Source organism: Alternaria infectoria (assembly GCF_024043175.1).
Source record: "Alternaria infectoria strain BMP 0036 chromosome Unknown scaffold_5, whole genome shotgun sequence".
Lineage (NCBI taxonomy): Eukaryota > Fungi > Ascomycota > Dothideomycetes > Pleosporales > Pleosporaceae > Alternaria > Alternaria infectoria.
This window is the reverse complement of record NW_026250694.1, coordinates 841968-861607: the sequence shown is the minus strand read 5'-3', so window position 1 is coordinate 861607 and position 19640 is coordinate 841968. Positions and strand designations below refer to the sequence as shown.

General features: G+C 53.7%; 7 protein-coding genes across 7 annotated transcripts; 4 read left to right on the top strand and 3 right to left on the bottom strand.

Annotated features, from left to right (window-relative positions):
- Positions 1 to 942: 942 nt before the first annotated feature.
- Positions 943 to 3796, top strand: J4E92_003952 (uncharacterized protein; the record flags this gene model as incomplete). The annotated part of the gene is made up of 8 exons (XM_051495345.1): positions 943 to 1050; positions 1117 to 1345; positions 2022 to 2222; positions 2283 to 2368; positions 2421 to 3169; positions 3229 to 3365; positions 3506 to 3540; positions 3611 to 3796. The coding sequence occupies 8 exons, from the start codon at positions 943 to 945 to the stop codon at positions 3794 to 3796; spliced, it is 1731 nt and encodes a 576-aa protein (XP_051354364.1).
- Positions 3797 to 5782: 1986 nt separating this feature from the next.
- PRE2 (Proteasome subunit beta type-5) lies at positions 5783 to 6810 on the top strand (the record flags this gene model as incomplete). Its single annotated transcript, XM_051495344.1, has 4 exons — positions 5783 to 5914; positions 5972 to 6193; positions 6255 to 6395; positions 6454 to 6810. The coding sequence occupies 4 exons, from the start codon at positions 5783 to 5785 to the stop codon at positions 6808 to 6810; spliced, it is 852 nt and encodes a 283-aa protein (XP_051354363.1).
- Positions 6811 to 7402: 592 nt separating this feature from the next.
- On the bottom strand, positions 7403 to 12174 carry J4E92_003950 (uncharacterized protein; the record flags this gene model as incomplete). The annotated part of the gene is made up of 2 exons (XM_051495343.1): positions 7403 to 10479; positions 10527 to 12174. 2 exons carry the CDS (start codon positions 12172 to 12174, stop codon positions 7403 to 7405), a joined length of 4725 nt encoding a protein of 1574 aa, XP_051354362.1.
- An 805-nt stretch (positions 12175 to 12979) lies between these two features.
- J4E92_003949 (uncharacterized protein) lies at positions 12980 to 13585 on the top strand (the record flags this gene model as incomplete). Its single annotated transcript, XM_051495342.1, has 5 exons — positions 12980 to 13017; positions 13106 to 13129; positions 13181 to 13237; positions 13310 to 13437; positions 13503 to 13585. The coding sequence occupies 5 exons, from the start codon at positions 12980 to 12982 to the stop codon at positions 13583 to 13585; spliced, it is 330 nt and encodes a 109-aa protein (XP_051354361.1).
- A 521-nt stretch (positions 13586 to 14106) lies between these two features.
- Positions 14107 to 15204, bottom strand: J4E92_003948 (uncharacterized protein; the record flags this gene model as incomplete). Its single annotated transcript, XM_051495341.1, has 1 exon — positions 14107 to 15204. One exon carries the CDS (start codon positions 15202 to 15204, stop codon positions 14107 to 14109), a length of 1098 nt encoding a protein of 365 aa, XP_051354360.1.
- A 1395-nt stretch (positions 15205 to 16599) lies between these two features.
- Positions 16600 to 17487, top strand: J4E92_003947 (uncharacterized protein; the record flags this gene model as incomplete). Its single annotated transcript, XM_051495340.1, has 1 exon — positions 16600 to 17487. One exon carries the CDS (start codon positions 16600 to 16602, stop codon positions 17485 to 17487), a length of 888 nt encoding a protein of 295 aa, XP_051354359.1.
- Positions 17488 to 17642: 155 nt separating this feature from the next.
- Positions 17643 to 18551, bottom strand: J4E92_003946 (uncharacterized protein; the record flags this gene model as incomplete). The annotated part of the gene is made up of 1 exon (XM_051495339.1): positions 17643 to 18551. The coding sequence occupies one exon, from the start codon at positions 18549 to 18551 to the stop codon at positions 17643 to 17645; it is 909 nt and encodes a 302-aa protein (XP_051354358.1).
- Positions 18552 to 19640: the final 1089 nt, after the last annotated feature.

Below are 19640 nucleotides of genomic sequence, written 5' to 3'. Positions count from 1 at the left end.
AACGACATAAGATCAACATTCGTCTCCCCTGAGATGGGGTACAATACACATGGCTATACCAGGTCCGGCTTTAATTGCGCCGCACGTCGTGCCGTGGCGCGCATTCCCGGTGTGTCAGGCAAATCAGCGAGCCAGATGAGACGCGATAAAGGTTTTTTGCTTCGTGTCGATGCGTGAACGCTGTTTCGGGCATCGTGTAGGGTGGAGGTTTGATCTTCGCGCAGTTGGATCTAAGATGCATCTCCTTTGTTTCTGCTTTGTGGAGTTGCTCGTTCATCCTTCTCCTCCAGCAGTAGCTCCGACCCTACAGCTCCAGTATGGTGCTCAGCCTCTTCGAGTGGGCGTATATTGTCGCCTACTTCACGTTCGTAATTGGCTTGCTGTCCTCGGTCGCCCGATTCTACTCTCGCGCATTGGTCTTGAGATCATGGGGTTGGGATGATACAGCTTCGTGTCTTGTGCTGGTAAAATATGACCAGCTTTGCGATGTCTTCACCGTTGCTTATTCTCTCAGGTCGTCAGTATTGTTCATCAAGTTGTTCTGCAGCTGTTCCTGAACCTGGGCTGTGGCAAGTAAGTTCGGGGGTGATCTGCTGAAATTGTGCGAAGACTTACTATCAACTCCAACAGACCGGGCAATATAGACTGCAGTTTCCAATCCCTCGATCTTCTTCGGGTAAGCTCTCCATCAGCGTTCTCGTGAGAGATAGAAGGACTAAGGAAGCACGCAGATATCATTCATCGAAGAGATCGTGATCTATGGCGCACATTCCGTCATCAAGATGACCTTTCTCTTGTTCTATCTCCGGCTTTCTGTTGGTCAAACGTTCCGCGGCTTCGTATATATTGGATTCGCACTGGCGTTTTCGATTTTCCTCTCTAGCTTGTAAGTTGACTGGTATCCGCAGTTCATATGGCCGCAGACTGACGACATCTAGGCTCATGACAGTCCTACAATGTATACCGTTTGAGAAGATTCTCAACCCCATGTTGCATCCAGAGGTTAAATGCATCGATATGCGTATCATGATGCTCACTCCACCTATCCTTGTACGTATTGGCTACCTACACTCAGCCACCACACTTTGCGCGCATACTGACACGTGTCGCTTTTAGAACATCTTCATGGACCTCTACATCATCTGTCTCCCGATACCCTCCGTTTTGACCCTCCAAATGAATCTACGCCGCAAAGTCACCGTCGTCTCCGTCCTCGCCTTCGGCATTATCTCCGTCACAGTCGCAATCATCCGCCTACCCATCCTCATATCGGTATCCTCGATGAAGACAGATCTATCAATAGACGCTGGAAAGATGATAATTGTGGCATCGTTCGAGGTCCAATGTGCGATCGTTGCGGCGAATTTGCCAGCAATGAAAGCACTTTGGGGTAAGGTTAGAGGCAAATACAGCTCTGCGGGCAGTTATGAGCGATCGAACGAAAAGCCATACCATCTCTCGTCGATGCGCCGAGGACTCCGAAATAAGCGCGCTTCCATGGGAACTATAACGAGGCTAGAGCAGGGGCTGACTGGCAACGAGTCGCAAGTAGAGCTTGTGGAAGGGATACACAAACAACCAGGTCCACCGATTTTCGGATTTGGTGAGTCGCATTCTAACTCTGTAAAGTCTTCTCGGCAGAACTCAATTATTGTGACGACTGAACTGGACGTGCGACATACACCGAGATTATAGCGGCTTGAAGACATACGTCCGAAGGCTTGCGTTAGAGCCGGTTTGAGACTTAGTATAGATAGCTCGGCGTAGCGCTTCACTCCTGTATTGAGTTACTCAGTATTGTAGTGTACCTAGCCGCGTATCAATGGGAAAACTTTAGGTTCCCATCCTCACCCCGCTAACGGTCCGTAATCTATGCCATCTCGAACTACATGTCGCTAAAAGCCCGATTGGGTCAAAGCCGCATCCCGCTATTCCAAAAGTATGCAAGTCTCGGATCCTTCCATCCCACTCATGTGCCACGCCGCATATCCTCCCACTATACAGAGACATCAGTTGTTTAGACCGAATCAACATGGACTGGCTTTTAGTCACTTCAGTTGCAGGCATCAGTCTCTTGACTCTACTTACATGGCGCCGGTACTTCTCCGCAATCAGCGATATACCAGGACCTTTTGCTGCTTCTTTTACTCGTCTTTGGCATATGCATCGGATCCTGAAAGGCGATCAAAACCTTGAACTCATTCGCTTACATGAACAACATGGTAGGTGTACAAGATACGCAGAAGCGCTGCTTATCGATAGTTCGCTCATAGTCCTTCTAGGTCACTTCGTTCGTATATCATACGACGAAGTCAGTGTTAGCCATCCAGACGCCATTGCGAAGATCCTCGTAGCTCCTCTCCATAAGGTAACAATTGGAAAGCACTTCTGACCCATTAGATGACTAACACGAGAACAAGGCAAACTGGTACAAAATCCACGCCTTACCAGACTATCGCTTCCAATCACCCATGAGCACCACCGACCCCAAGAAGAAAATCGAGAAATCAAAATACATAGCCGCGGCATATACCGTCTCCAACCTCCTCCGATCCGAAGAGCACATCGATCGCACCTTTGAATCCTTCCTCGGCTGGATGGACGAATACGCCACCGCGGAGAAACCAATGCATCTCAACACCTGCATCTCCTACCTAACCTTCGACGTAATCGGCGAAATCGTCTTCTCCAAACCCTTCGGTTTCCTCGCCCAAGGCAAAGACATCGGTAACTCAATCTCAAACTCCCTCGCTCTGAATGCGTATATCGCTGTAGCAGGTTACTTCCGCTGGCTCAACATCGCCCTGTTGGCCAACCCGATTATGACATGGCTGTCCATCTTACCAATGGGCCATCTCTTCGACACTGTCAAGTCAGTATTAGCCGATCGAGAGAAGAATGAGAATGTGAGGTATGATGCAGTGCAGTACTGGTTTAAGCAGCATGAAAAGCATCCGGATAAGTTTACCGTTCGGGAGATTGGTACGCAGGCGCTTGCGGCTGTGGGGGCGGGGTCGGATACTGTTGCGGCGGGGATGCAGGCGTTTGTTTATTATATGATTAGGCATGAGGATGCGTGGGAGCGCGCGCATGAGGAGGTCAACAAAGCAGTAGAGAAGGGGTTGTGTGGGGGTCGGGTGGTGTCTTATGCTGATGCGCAGCAACTTAGGTGAGGGGACGATTTCTTTGCATCAGCTTGGAAGAATATGCAGGACTGACATTTAGTAGTTTTGTGCAAGCCTGTGTGAAGGAAGCGCTTCGCATCTTTGGTCCCGTGCCCATGGGTCTTCCGCGCATAGCGCCCAAAGGAGGATTGGTAATTGGAGATCGCATCATACCTGAGGGTACTATTGTGTCAATCAACCGTGAGTCACTACTCCCCATAGATGTTGTCTGGGGGCTCAGCTGATCTTGCCATCTTCAAATACAGCATGGGTGATGCACTACTAAAAAGAGATATGGGGTGCTGATGCGCACGTCTTCAACCCAGATCGCTGGTTAGCAGGGGATATCGCTGCGAAGGAGAGGTACTTTATACCTGTAAGTGACCTCTGTCCCCATACTGATTGCACAAGAGCATCTTTGTGTACATGCTGACTGATCTCTGTAGTTTGGAGCAGGTTATGGCGGCTGTCCAGGCCAAAACATCGCTAAGATTGAACTCGCGAAGATCGCAGCAACGTTAGTCAGGGACTACACAATCAAGCAAGTAGATCCAACACAAGACTGGCAGTGGAACGCCTACTTCACAGTCGTTCCACACTCATGGCCCGTATCCATCGAGAAGAGGGTATAACATTTCGGGTATATAACATGTCATAATAATGAAAGCCACTCGCTCCAACCTAAAACTCCAGTACCAGACCCAGACATAAGAAAAGGCGTCAAAGCCAACGATCCATACTCCCAAACGGCGGATACTTCAACCCACTCGGTTTCCTCCTCCTCATCCACCTCCCACCCCCACTCGCACTACTCCCTACAGTACTACTCACGCAATCCCAATCCCACGGCATGCTCTTACTCAAGGCTTCGTAACCGGCTACTCTGCGTAAGGTTCCTCGGGTCCGCTCTTGTTGGACGCTGCGGAGGGCTGTGCGGGTGTTCTCCCGGACTGTGGTTGTTGATACCCTAGGCTCGACGATTTGGGTGTGATAGGTGGGTTCGCGGGGGCGGGATGGTGGTGGGCAACGTGATGGTTCGCGGGTTGGAGGTGGAGGACAGGGGGATGAGATGCTGCGTTTCCTCCCCGAGCCGCGGAGGTGGCCTTCTTTGATGTCGACTATGCCGAGTCCGTGATGGTGGTGGCTGTGACCATGAATCGGATGCATGAGTAGTGGATGTAGATGAGGGTGTCTGTGGTGGTGGTTCAGGTGCGCGTCGAAGTGCACGTGATCTTGACCACCCCCTTCCTCCACCTCGAGGCTCATACTCGGTACTCTGACGCGGACGTCGCTGAAACGCGGCGACGCTGGACTACGGCGAACGCGAACGAGTTCCTCCGCACATGAAGAGTCGGTAGAAGGGCGCTGTTGCTTTTTGCCTTTGGCTGGTGTGAGGGTGAACCAGCACATTTCTGGTGCGCGGCGAGGAGAGATCAACGCCGGAATCGATGCGCGCGGGCAAGGGGTGGAGTCGTGTGGGAGGGGCAATACGATGGTAAGCAGAGTGTGAAAAAGATGGGGTGTAAGTTGAAGGTGGTCGCGAAGGTTGATAGTACGAATAAGGTGTAGTGTCGTAACGGGGCATTCAGAAGACTTGAAAGAAGAGCAGACAATGGGGTGAAGGCGGTACTTTATCCTATGACTGACACACAATGTACATATGATCAGATCCTTCCGCACTTCTTCTCTTGATGGCGGCCACCTATGTATATACTGTTGCCCTCGACGATCATTTGCTACCATCACGCACGCTGCGCCGGACCTGCACGCGGGCCGCACGTATGCTTATACGTGAGAGGACAAATGAGACAGAGTGAGTGAGAACGGTGCCTGCATGATTGTTGCTGGTGCCTGCATATAGGCAATGCAAACATGTGTTCAAGTCCGCTGGGCGAGTGACTGAGGCTGACATGGGTGCGAGATGCGCGCGTGGGTCAGCGCCATGTCTTGCCTGACCTCAAGTCTCAAGGGGCGGCATGTGACGTTTGAGTCCCAACGCCCGTTCCTGACTTGCGCGATGCGGGAACTTGTAGTACCTGATGACGTACGTAGATATAGATCAAGGTCGTGCAATAGTCCTTCCGATGGCATTTCCCTCTTTTGCGATGGGTCTGCGCCACGCTGGTTTGTCGCTGTGTGTAACGGCATGACTGCAGATACCTCTACACTCTTTGCGCATGCGCATGTCTATAAACAAGATCGCATTCCTTCTCTTTGGTTAAATGGAGTAGATGCTATTGCGATGAATGGCGATGACGGACGCCATGCGCGCGGTACTGAGCATCGCTGCTCGTATGAGTGGCGATCACTGGGAGGTCAGTAGTAGAGAGGAAGACGTGGGCATGGCAAGGAACAAAGCAAGCGATAGGGCTCATCGCCCATAGCAGAGTCTACGCGCAAAGAAAGCTCGAAAGTGCGCAGGTTGTAGTGTAGGTCATCGGCGCTGATCCGCCGGACTGGTGAAGGCAACAGCTAGACGCGGCTATGTCTTGGCATTACCGACAACGCCGGAGCTTCGAGCTCACATCACCACGTCAAACAATCAAACAACCCCACCCCAGCCACTCGATCACGTTTCCGATACCCTCTGGATCCCGCCAATACACACCGTCGCAACCATGGATTCATTAGTATCGCAGTACAGCCAGCCGGCGTATACAGAGGAAGGCCCGTCCGAGGAGGAGCAGTTGCAGCTCTACAGCGGCACCCCAGAGCTGTCTCTCAAGTTTGCCCTACCACCAGTAGCTCAGGTGCGCTCACCCTCTATCATACCTTATGAAGGGCGGAATATACTAATACCGTCATAGTCAGCATCATGGCTCCGCGCAATGACGGACGACTACTCCAACCCAAACTGCCCCATCAAGATCGCCCACGGAACCACAACCCTCGCCTTCCGCTTCAAGGGCGGCATCATCGTAGCCACCGACTCGCGTGCGACGGCTGGAAACTGGATAGCCAGTCAGACGGTCAAGAAGGTCATTGAGATCAACAACTGCTTGTTGGGAACTATGGCTGGTGGCGCTGCTGTACGTACAGGACAACCACACGGAGGAGTTCGAAGAGAAGTGGAGTATTGACATGCGATAGGACTGCCAATACTGGCTCGCATACCTCGGAATGCAATGTCGCCTCCACGAGCTTCGCCACAAGCGCCGTATCTCCGTCGCCGCAGCCTCCAAGATCCTCGCCAACCTTGTCTACTCATACAAGGGCATGGGTCTGAGTATGGTACGTTTTCCCCCCTTACAGCCAATCTCTCTCCCTCCCCATCTAACACACGCTCCAGGGAACAATGTGCGCAGGCGTAACCCCGCAAGAAGGCCCCGCCCTCTACTACATCGACAGCGACGGCACGCGCCTCGCCGGCAACCTCTTCTGTGTCGGTTCCGGTCAGACCTTCGCCTACGGTGTGCTCGACGCACAGTACAAGTACGAACTGGAAGACGACGAGGCGCTCGAGCTGGGCAGGAGGAGTATCCTCGCTGCCACCCATCGCGACGCGTACTCCGGTGGTTTCATCAACTTGTACCATGTCAAGGAGGACGGCTGGGTCAAGCACGGCTTCAACGATACGAATCCGATTTTCTGGGAGACGAAGCTGAAGAAGGGCGAGTTCTCGAACGTTACTAGTGCGTTGGAGTAGGCGGAGGCTGTGGATTAGTGGAAGAAGCCCATGGCCCGCTGAGGGGATGAGAGATAGACGGCAGGCCATGATAGCTGCAATGTGGCAGTCTCACTCGACTCACGACTTAGACATGTCCAATGAAATAACGGCACATCACAATATTTTCCTCATGAAGCGAATTACGCATTGTGATGTTTGCATTTGCATTACCAAATCATACGCGACTAGTCACCATTATCTATGATACTATGCATGCGAACCCCCAAGAGCGAACAACTGAACAAGGAAAGAGCCGCAGTCCATGCTGGCTAACGAACGCCTACTATCCCCTCCACCACATGAGTATGAAAGAGAAAAGAAAAAGTTGCAATGTACACTATCCCAGTGCCGGATAGTTGGGTATAAGCAAAAGCTTCCTAACAAGGAAGTAGTAAACGCCGCGCAAGTCCCGTTGTCCCCATACGTTGGACATGTTCGAACGCCGTTGACCGAATTGATGCAAGACAAGACAAAACAGAAAATGATGTAGGAAAATCAAGGAAAAGGAAGGAGAACATCTCCAATGATAGTGAAGTAGTGCCAAGAAATGGTGTGGTGTGGTGTAGTTTCCTCAACGACTCCGCCTTCGTAATCCCAAATCCTCCTGTTGTAGCTGCTTGATCAGATCGAAACTCGCTTGGTCAAGGTTGGGGTCGATCATGTTGATCATGCTGCCCATGGGGACGTTCATGCCTCCATTCATGCCCACGCCGATGCCCATGCCTGTTCCCATACTCATGCCGTGCTCCAGTTTGATGCCATTGCCATTGCCGTTTTCTTGCCGTTTGCTGGGTGTGGACTTTGGTGTTTTGCTATTGCGGCCAGCGCGGGAGGGCGTTTGACTGGCTTTGCGACCAGAGGAGTTCTGGGTACGGGCTTTGTATGAGTTGTTGAGTGTGGGCGTGACAGGTGGGGGAGGGAAATCGGAGTTTGTGGTGAAGCTGTTGTAGTTGTTTGTGGCTGGGGAGGTGATGAATGGGTTGTAAGTGTGGTTGTTGTTGGTGGTTGCCGTGGGCGATGCAGCGGAGACGTGTCTGGGTGAGACGGGTGATGATGGGTTGCGGACGGCGTGGTGTTCTGATCCAGGCTTTGATGTGAAGCCGTTCGTGTGCGTTTGCGCGGTATCGTTGTGTGGTGGCGGACCAGGCGTGAGCGGCTCTATGCTAGGACCATGAACTTCGCCGTTGCGGCTAGTTGGTTCCATTCCATCCATGAGCATCGGATCGGTTGGCTGATACTCAACCGACGACATGACCGTATCGCCGTTTGGGTGGTACGAGTTCGCCACGTCATGGTTGTAGTCGCCGTTCGTATATGCTTGGAGGGCAGGATCAACTGGCACTAGATCGTCATTCTCAGGACTTTGGTCTAGCGCTTGCTGGGCGGAGTAGGCCATCTCTTGGAGGAAGGACGAACCGCCGCTGAACTGGTTCGGAAGAGAATGTCGCGCGTGCATGTCTCCATGCAGATATTCGTCGTCGTATGAAGATTCATGTCTCATCCGCTTCGCTGTTGATCCCGAGTCCTCATCGCTGACTCTTCGTTTCTTTGACGCTGAACCCCGCGGAATGGGGATCTCGTTGGCCTTGACAGGATCAACATTGCCATACTCGTCGTGTATGCATCGCCGCTTGCTCTTCCTACAGTCGGCACAAGCCTTGACTCTGCCAGACTTGAGTGCGTAAGGGTCGCCGTTCACATCAGCCATGATTGGGCCGCCATTCACTGGACCATTGGCGGCGTTTGACAAGCTATCTGCAACAGAGTGATCGCTGAGCCGGCGTTTGACAGAAATGCCATACGAGCCAGAGAGGTCGATGGTGTGCATGCCCGGCTTCGATGTATCAATGAGCTCGTCTTTGTGTTTGCATCGGATACGGCGCTTCCTACATGCATCGCATGCAACACGTTTGGGTCCGAGCTGAGATGTTTTGGGTGTGGTGATGTGCGGGTTGTTTGCCGATGGTCGTAGGAATCCAGTCAATGGTCCGGACGTTACAGGCACCATTTCATAGTTGTAATTCTCCACTTCGACAGGCGGCGAAGGCTCGGGCACCATATCAGAAGCTTTGATGCGGGCCGAAGACCTCTCTGCCGTTGCTCGTAAGGCTTCATGGAGCGTCTCACGCTCCAGTCTCTTAACTTGAGCAGCACTGAGCTTCTTCTCTGTTGTCTCCATGACTTCAGGAAGAACAGCATCAGAGAAAGCCCAAGATGGTATGGTCTCGTTCCCGCGTTTCCAGGCGATCCACATTGCAAAGCGTCGGGCTAGCACAAGCGGCTCGCCATGGCCCTTGGGGATAGACTTGTTGACAGCACTTCTGGTCTTTTGGGGCACATCAATTTTTCCTTCGGTGATCAGTACAGTTCTCCAAATATAGTTTAAGAGATCGCTCAGCCCTTCAAGTTCGTGCTTGGAGTAGTATCGTTTGTTGTAGTTCTGTGCGCCGAGGTGCGAGTTGTGACCGAACCTGTCCGGCTCGCAGTAGATGGGTGTGTAACGTGTAAACTGCTCACCGCTTTGCAGGAGCTCTTGAACTGGACCAGGGATTGGATCTTCTTCCAAGTATTTGATGGCTGTCAACCACATGATCTTCTGGAAGAACGGATACCGAAATTGCAAAGCCACCTTGGTGTTCTTCTCGATTTCCAGAATCTTAATCTGCATGCCGTAATGGATGCGGGTGAGGAAGTTACCGCCGATGACGAGGCTGTCCTCGGGAGTCCAGACTGCGTGGATCCAGCCAGAAGGAATCAACATGGTATCTCCAGGGTACAGATCTACTCGGTAACATTCCTTGACCTGTTTGCCAAGCCAGTCGTGTCCTTGATTTGGAGAAAGACACCAGTCCTCGTATTTCTTGAGGTTTTGCTTTGTTGGAGGGATGAAGAAGAAGACCTTCTTTCCCTTGACGATGTGATAGTAGACGGATGAACCGCCAAAGTCGATGTGGAAGTCGGTGAAGCAGTCTGCGACAGACATAAGGCAGTAGAACTGCACTGGGGGCGGCGCAGACTTATCATCCTCCCGCCACACGGAATCTTGGAGGTCCATGTCTCGAACAGCCTTGGGCCGCCGTATGAGCTTCCCGAGCCGGCTTCGAGATACCTCCAGACTGATGACATTCCGTACTGGCTTTTCTCCTTGTTGCTCGTAGTAGTCGGCCCACTTCCCCATAGTCCACTTCTTGCCTTCGCCTTCCTGTGCTTTGACGTCGATGACGGGTACGGGTTCGTTTGGGCCGTAGAGATCCGCCACGCGGCGAACCGTCAGACCTTTGGGTATGACCATATCCAAACTGTCTTGACCGTCGTCGACGACTGTATCGTACCCAACGTGTGATCCTGACCCATCTCCTTGCGCCTCAGTATTTCCCATGACAACGTCTTCCTCTGTTGACACCGCCGGAGGGTTCATGTCGCCAGGAATCACAATCGGCTCCTTGAACCCGTTCATCTTCTCGAGGAAGTCGCCGGTGATGAGCTGGGCCGGGACACGCGCAAAGGTCTCGGGGGTAAATTCGATGTCGCCATTCTTGAAAGCTGAAATATAGTGGTGCTCCGGGTTATCGTCTGAGGTCTTGAGAACGCCCTCGTTTAGACCAGCGTAGTCAACAGTTGTGTGGGCTCTGACGGATTTACGAACCTCTGGACCATGTTAGAACTATAAGCCCAATGTGCGTCGGTAGACCTACTCGTTGTTTCACCAAACTTGGGTCTACACGGTTCGCAGTAGAATTTGTTTACCTCCCGTACCTCCCGTTCGCTGTTGAAACCAGCGCAAGGGTAGTGATACCACTCTTTGCAGCCATCGCAGCCGATCCATTGCTCGCCGTCGCCGATTTTGGTAAGTGATTCGGACGATTTGCAATGGGCGCAGATAAGTTCTGGTTCGGCTGGAGCGGGCGCAGGCTGCGCGACAGTAGCAGCAGGAGCAGGGGCGACTGCTTGGTTCCCAAGAGGTAGTGATTTGGCTCGTGAGTAGGTCGAGAGCGGCTCGTCTGGTATTGGTGGAGCGGATATTGAGAAGGAATGACGACGTGCTTGCGAGGGTGAGGTTTGGGCGGGTTCGGCTAGAGGTACCGTAGGAATGGAGCTGTCCGTTGGGACCGCAGCAGACTGGTCGGCGGGCAGACTCAGCGGCGACTGAAGCTGTTCCGGGGCTCCCGAGGTACTTGTGGATGGCGCACTTTTGGGCTTGGGAGTCGACTTCTTCCGTTTGCTGCTGGCTGAAGGGGTGCTACGAGATGCGCGCGCCTTCCCTTTTGGCAAGCCCTGTCCCTTTTTCGCCTTTGGCTCTTCTGACGGAACGGCATCTTGCATCTCAGGCTGTGTAACGATAGTAAGAACTTCTTCAGGCGGTGTATGTGTTTGCGCAGCCGAGGCGGTCTGGGCTAGGTCGGAGGGTGCGTCTAAAGGGTGTTTCAGGTCGACGGGTGCCTGCGTAGGTTGGCTGTAGTGGTCGGATGACGGTGGTGGCGGCGGGGGCGCTAGAAAAGGATTTTCGGGCGCTTGCTTATGTTGTATTTGTTGTGCTGGTTGCGAATGTTGTAGAAGTTGCGAAGGCTGCTCGGCCGGCGCTGACTGTGAAAAGACCAACCGCTTTGCTGTCGAGGGCGGAGACTGCGCAAGCTGCGTTGTAGCTGCCGTGAAGAAATCGAGCAGCAGCTCAGCTTCAGCACGTCGGTCATCAGGCACGGCGCTGATCTGATGCATGCCATTGCCGCCGTTGGCCGTGTGCTCGACGCTATAGGACCAGCCCGGGATGTGGCTCGTAGCCGGTCTCGACTGAGACTGCCCATAGTGCGGAGAGCCGTACACCTCGGAGCGCGCTCTCTTCGCGGGTCTCTCGTCGTAAGGATATATGGGCTCCCTAGGGGAGGCGTGTACGGGGGCGCGCTCGCCGATCGGGTAAGGGAGGGTCGCGGGCGACGTCGCTGGGTGTGAAGCATGGCGCGAAAAGTCAGCGTAGGGCAGGTTTGTGTGCTGCCTGGTGACAGCGACATCTGCGAGGGCGTCAATGGGCGATGTCTGCGCCAGAGAATACTGCGGCGGCGGAGGTGCGGAGCGCGACGAGTGCCCGTACGTCACCGCCGGCGACGACTGCTCCGCGGACGCGCGCGCGCCCTCTCTGAGAGTGAAAGCATTGTGCGGAGCATCATTGATATGCCGTGTGCCTGATAGCGACGCGGTTGGGATATTCGCATTGCCGGCGGGGTGCGCCGTCGAGGGCTCCGTGGGCGGCAGGATGGGCGACAGCGGCTCGTAGGCGGGCGGCGGAGGTGTAGGGGCGCGCGCCGAAGCTCGCCTGTACTGCTCCTTGAAGGACGAGAGGCGCCTCATGGTGGCCGTGGGTGCGGAGGTGGATGGACTGGGGCTTCGGAGGTGCGAGGTACTCGCCGGTCTGGCGTCTCAGACAGATGCGCGACTATGGAGCAGCGGCACTATCAGCGGAGAGACGGGCGGAGTAAGAGCCGGGCATGGGCATGTCCTGCGGCGAGGCGAGGCGACGGTGGGCGCGGTCGCGGATGAACGAGCGTAGGGGGACGTTTGGGAGCAGAATGATGGTGGTGGAGAAGTCGGCGGGGATTGTATTGGGAATGTTGCGACCACGACCAGCACAATCCAACCACGACTCGGCCACGCCAGCGCCGACGACACTCTCAGGGCGCGATAGGTAGGCGAGGATGCGGCGGCTTCACAGAGAGCTCGAAGCGCATGTGTCTGTGGTGTGCAGATGGGTGGCCGTTGCAGGAGCTCTGGGGAGGAGACAAGCCGCTTCATTCGCTGCAAGTCCGCGTCTCCGATTCGAGCGCTCGGTTCTACAGCAAGGAGTGCACCCATCACCATATCACCTTTCAGCGAGACATCTATATCTCAGTGCATGTCCATAATCACTACATGCTAAATCTCCGCTTTCACAGCCTCTCGTTTGCGGCGCATGTGCATCGTCATCTCGGTGCTGCATGAGTCGCTGTTCTTGGTATGCGTCCGCCACGTGATGCAGCTCGGCGCTCGGACGTGCACGCCATCCACGATTGATCCCGCATGTTCACCAACTTCACTTCTCACTACAACCTCCCCACCGCCCGCCTCCCATTACAAACCCTGCAGCCCGTCCGTTACCGTTCATCACAGTCGCCAAAGTATGAGTCGAGGAGGAAAATTGGCCCCGGAAGTCAACCGGTACGTCCGCCATGCCGCATCGCGTGCCAGTCGCAAGGCCGATGCGACCAACTCACACGACATCTGCGCTAACATGTCATGTCTACAGAGCTCTCTTCGTAAAGAACCTGAGGTTAGTAGATGCCCGAGGTGTCTAATCTGCCATGCGCTAATCCTCCGCCAGCTTCAACGTCACCCCAGAGGAACTCTTCGACCTCTTTGGCAAGTTCGGCCCAGTGCGGTACGTCGTCTCCCTCATGCGCTGGCGCATCTTGGCCTTCACCGTCACTCTAGGTCACTGACGTTAGCAAAGCCAAATTCGCCAGGGCATCGCCAACAACACCAAGGGCACAGCCTTCGTCGTCTATGAAGACGTAATGGACGCAAAGTCGGCCTGCGACAAGCTCAACGGTTTCAACTTCCAGAACCGGTATCTCGTCGGTACGTGGCAGGCGCTTCCCCAACACAGCAATCACTAACAGCAGCAGTATTATATCACCAGCCAGATAAGATGCTCAAGGCCGCGAATGATCTCGCCGAGCGCCAAGAGAACTTAGAAAAGCTCAAAAAACAACACGGTATTGATTAGGGGTGCGCGAGGACTCAGGAACAGGTGACATCGCGCGAGCGAAGTAAAGACAAAACTCCTGAGGGCCTCAAGACCGATAGCGTAATCTCTAGAAGCTCTTCGAGCCGCGGCGGCGACACGCGTACCTCGACGACCGATTCGATTTCAGCGGAAAAGACCGGCGCTCCTTCCCCGACGACTACACCCGCCTGCCGTAGCTGCGACTGGCGTACTGTAAAACGATCGTTGAAGGGTATATTCAAGTCGGCACACGGCGTTAAGAGGTCATGAAACGTTCACGAACCATGACAGATTGCTGCATTTTCTTGGAGTGGGATTTTACTTAGGATAGCTGGTGATGCATAGGGCTATAACAGACTGCAACAGGCCCCGGCTTCTTCTACAGCGGGCAGTCGGTACTCATCCGACTAGGAATCAAGGACTTCTGGTTCCAGCAATTGCATATGACGCAGTGACATGCTGACATTGATTTCTGAAGGTAACTTCCTCAAGGTCCTTCGCACCTTCCACATTCGGCTGCATCACGGGACTAGAACCGCCATCTGGCCGAGCTCGTGGTTTTCGCCAACCCAGTCGAAGCCTCCCTCAAAGTCGTCCATCTTGAACCCCGTCACCGAATCAAAACCTCTCTCTTTTCCAAGTTTCAACCCTCCCGCTTCGGCCATCTTGATCATTTCCTTCACATCTTGACCCCGGTACATGGCATGACCATGAACCGTGATACTCTTAAACACGATATCCATCATCGGAATTTCCACATCCTTCATCGCGCCGCCACCAAAGCCCATGATACACGCTCGTCCGTACTGCTTGAGCGCGCCAAAAGCAGCACGAACATGTGTACTCCCCTCCGCTCCCATGGGCGTGAACTCGAGAAACGCATCCACGGTGCCATGCTTCTGCAGATTCTTAACATCGACCTCGACGTCGTTCGTTCTCAGGACACTTGAAACAAGCTTCGGATGCGCATCCACCAGCCGCTGAAGCGCGCGCTCATTCCTTCCCGTCACCAAAACAGTCGCTCCCATCGCAACCGCCACGCCCACAGCAGCACCTGAGAAAAGCCCCGTAGCAGGCGTAACAACCAGTCTCTCCCCGGGCCTCAGCCCAATCCCCTTCAGGCCACTATACGCCACAACATCAACACTGAGCTGCACCAACTCCGGTATCGTATACCCCAATTCCCCACAAAGCCTCTTTTCATCCAGCGCCCAGGTGTTCTCCAAGGGCGCCTTAACATAGTCTGCAAACGTAGCATACCGCCAGTTATCCGCAAAGAGCTTCTTACTCCCCTCACTCGTGCCTTCCATTGCGCCCCAGAATATCCATGTATCAGCGTCGTCGCGGGCGCGGATGAAGGGCTCGAGTAAGACAAGTTGACCTTCTGACAGACATGTGGTGTCGGGGCCTGTAGCGGCGATTCTTCCCACGGCTCGTCCACCGGGGATCATGGGGGTGGGGTAGGTGAATCCCGTTTTGCCGGAGAGGATACCGGGGGTTTGGTGTTGAAGGAGGTTTGCGAGGATTTTGACGACGACGGAGCCCGGGCCGGGGGTGGGTGTTGGGATCGATTTGGGGATTAGGGGGCCGTTTTTGGTTTCTTGGAGGAGTGCTTTCATTGTTGGGGGGAGGGTGTTGGTGGACATGTTTGGGTATGAGGAATTGTCAACGTCTTGATGAATGAGTGGTTGTTATGGAATACAATTCGAAATCAGATTTGTGTACCCTTTCCTCTATCCTACCTGCCAGGTTTTCCGTACTTATACCTGTCCATGACCACATTGGTGTGCACCCTCTATGCCATGTCATCCAACTCGTTCTACTCACCTATCTCCTTCTCGCGCAAAGGCCGTCTACCTTTTCTCGGAGTTTACGCATATTACGCGCTTCATACCTTATTACATTTGCCCTATCTCAGCGATTGAATCATGCTCGCACCACACCTCCGTCGTTGCTACCCAATCAACCAATCAGACCGCCTCGCGACTGCCGTATACGAACGCGGGTTAGACTGGCTCCTTAGCGCGGAATCCTGTGGACCCTTCCCGCGGCTGCTGTATGCAGCACGACCTCATCGCTTACGCACTGCTGCCACCAGCGATGAAGCAGCTAAACTCCGGAAACGCCCTCTCGCCTAGTCTCGTACAGTCTTACACGCATATCTGGGTATATAACGGCGGCATGGACTCTTTATACGAGCGCGGGTTAGACTGCATCTACCCACCTCCAATGCCTTCCCTGTTTGCAGGCTTGCCGCACGCCTCATAGGCACTTCAACAAGAACGGAATTCGAATCGAAACGACGCTATGCCTGCCCTCGTACCCAAACACAGTGTCGTGTCAGCGGAGAAGGGTGTAAGGAAACGCCGCTGGAATGCGAAATCGAGGAATGGGTGTCAGAATTGCAAGTTGAGACGGGTTAAGGTTAGTTGTCTTGCCTGCTTATTGGTTTGGATTGGGAGGACTGATGGTTTGCGTGGTAGTGCGATGAGACGAGGCCGCAATGCGGGAAATGCATGACCTATGCAGTGGCGTGCGACTTTGAGGGCAAAGAGGGTGGGTTGAGTGTACATGTAAAGGGCGTTGGGAGGGTCGACTTTAGCGAGAGCAATGCGAGTCTGGATATACCTACCAACGAAACGAGCGGTACGACGCGCACGCCTTGGAGCCCGATATCGATCAAGGGCATTATGACTTCCATGATTGGAGACTCTCTTCGATCTGGGGCGTCGGCGCTGGATCCAAACATGGGTACTGGACAGTCATCTTGGGAATTTTCGGAAAGTCATCTTGAGATCCTTGCGAGATTTCAGAGTAGGACGTCTCTGACTGTCGGAGGTATGGTATAGCATTGAACCGTTCCGAGTATGCGGGCTGACTGACGGAATTCGTATAGGCGAGAGAATGGCCCCAGCATGCAGAGACATAGTATGCCGCCTCACATTCAACGTAACTTCCAACCCATTCCTCCTTTAGCTGTACAGAACTGACTTGTAGTGTAGCACCCCTTCCTAATGCACATGATTCTCGGTCTAACCCTGATGCACGACTCTGCTCTTGCTCACACTCCCACCCGATCTCTCTCTCTCCAAAACGCATCGCTGCGCCACTGGTCCCACGCCACAACGCAGTACCAGCGTCTCCTCTCCGGTCCCATACCTCCATCCCAACGCGACGCCATCTGGGCCACAGGCGTCCACCTCGGCGCAGCATCTTTCTGGTATCTCGAATCCGACGACCCACACGCCGCTTGGCCGCTGAAGCCTTCCGAGCCAGGCGATCTCGCCTGGATGAAGATCGGAGAGGGAAAACGCCATCTCTGGCGTATCGCGGACCCGACGAGGGAGGACAGTGTGTTCAACCGTGTTTTGAAAAAGAAGACAGGCCCGTGTCCCACGCCTCCCGAGTGGATGGTCAGCAACGACACCAGTCTCGTGCCTGAGAAGATCAAACTGTCGTTTGGTATCACGAGAGAGTCTAATAAGGAGAACAACGTTTACCACTTTCCCGTCCTCATCCTCTCGCGCATCCAGCATCTCCGCCTATCCCACAGCAACGTCTTGGATTTCCTATACTTTACCGCGTTTCTCACGCCCGAGTTCCTGGCCTTACTTGAACAAAAAGATGCAAAAGCCGTGTTTTTGCTAGGCTGGTGGTTTAGCATGTGTCGCGGTGGCACGCTTTGGTGGGTGACGCGTCGTGCGAGGGTCGAAGGAGAGGCTGTGCGGATTTGGCTGGGAAGGGTGGATAAGCGTCTTTGGGAATTGTTGGAGGAGCTGGGGAGAAGGAGAGTAAATGTTATGGAAGAGAGGTTCTGGGCTATGGAGCGGGTGGTGGATGAGGAGGGCTTTGAGACGAATTGGGCGTTGGATTCTAGAGGGAGGATATCGACGGTGGCTTAAAGACTACCTTGGGGGTTGGACTTGGGGTTCCTGGTGGACCTTGGAGCCTCTGTTATGAGGTTTAATATCTGCGACTTATCACTAGTACTACGATGATATACCGCCTGCGAGTTGCTTCCAGCTTCCGAAATACATACCGCGCCCATCCAATGAAGTCATCTTGAGGGACGCGTTGCCATTTGAAGTAGTTCAATTCCAGTGTCGGGTTCCGTATCACTCGGCACGTCTGTCTCATCATCGCTTGACTCGGGAGAGTCCACATGATCAGCAGGCGTGGCTCCCGATTGTTGGGCTCGGTTCTTCCACTCCTCCCACTCCTGTCTTGGCGTGCCAAGTTTCTTCGGGTAGCCACACTCTTTCAGAGACTTGGAGAATCGTCGCACGCAGAATTCTACTGGAGCGGTGAGTGCGTGTGATATCGTCTCCAAAGTGTATCTGAACATGAACCAGGTAGTGATGTCGAGCTGCTCGAATACTTCCTCCAGGCTCTCCTTGCCAGTACTGGGAACGAGCCAGTAACAAAGAAACCATGCGACAAGATTGGTGCCTGCGAACAACAAGAGTACGCCGAATTGATCGAGCTTTTTCAGCAACCACGGGGATAAGACGGCGAGAAGTCCGGCGCCCATGAAATTCCAACACACTGCGAGACTCATGCCGAGTTCGCGGTTGACGAGGGGAAAGACCTCTGCGGAGATGACGAAAGCTGCTGGACCTTCTCCGACAGAATACGCGATCATGAACGCTACCAAACAGACGTAGTGTAAAGCGATGGCTACAACACGTTTTTTGATCTTCAGAACTCCAGCGGAGACCAGCAAAGCCAAGGCCATTGCTGGGAATGACCGGTTCAGCACCCACCTGCGTCCACGGGAGCTGTCGATGAGGAACAATGCAGGAATCGTAGCTACGAAATTGAGGAACATCAACCCGAGGGAAGCACCCAGTAGCTGCATATTTTGGTCAGGGTTCGTGTGGAGATCGCCATTGAAGAAGGAGTATCGGAAAAAGTATTCGGCCATGAAAGCGATCAAGTTAATACCGCACAATTGTTGTGAGACCATCACGGCGGCTGCAGCTCGGTGCGCTCTATTCGTATATCCAGAGCGAAAGAAGATCAAAGTAACTCTTTCTCGCCAGCTGATGTGTTGGATGACATCGAGGAAGGGGCTCTTCGTGGTTGTATTCCCATTGGCCGCGGTTGTGGTCCTATTGGCCGTACTGGTTGTATAGGATTGACCGTTCAACGCTGCCTTCAGTCGGCGCTGCTCATCGAGCAGACGAGTGTGCATTAAGAAAATTTCGCCAGCGGCAAGTATGGGAACGGCCTCGCCTCGGAGAGCGACGAGGGAATTGTAGGCTTCCCGGATGAGCTCTCCCCTGCGAGGATCTTTCTTCGAAAGTCTACCTTTTTTCGAAAGCCTGTCGTTCTTCGAAAGTTTTCCGATGGCGCCGCTTTCCTTCAACAGCCATCGAGGGGATTCTGTTTAAAAGTCAGCTCCCAAGAATAGACAGTTCGAAGTCACAGAAGCCTCTTACCAGGAGAGAAAAGAATCAACGATAGCAGTATCAATGCAGGAATGAAGGCGGAGATGAACATGTATCGCCAGCTCGAATGCACATTGAGGCTGTACACTGCCATATTCGCGACCGATCCGGCGGCTAGCCCAAATGCCACGAAGAGCTGCCAGAATACCAGCAGAAAGCCGCGTATATTTTTAGGCGAGGTTTCAGAGAGCAGTATAGGCACGATTGAGGCTTTGCCTGCCATGCCAGCACCTAACAGGACTCTGAACCCGAGAAGATGCTCCCACTTGTGGACCGAAGCAGAGCCCACAACCGATATGAAGCTGAAAATCCCCGCGACACATATAGCACCTCGACGGCCAAAGCGGAGGATTCTGGTAATTGGGTCGGTAATGATCAAACCGAGTACTGCGCCGGCGAAGAACGGAACTCCGACTGTGACTCCGAGCAGCCAGGCATTGTGGTCGAGACTGACATTGAGATCGCCGTCTGTCCGTCTCGTGACGCCGGAGCCGGGGCCCGCGGTGGTAGGTTTATCCAAGTCATTCATTACTTCGATAGCAGCTCCTTCACATTATTAGATAAAGTAAGGTTTCCAATTTTATCGAAGTATCTTACCAGCCATA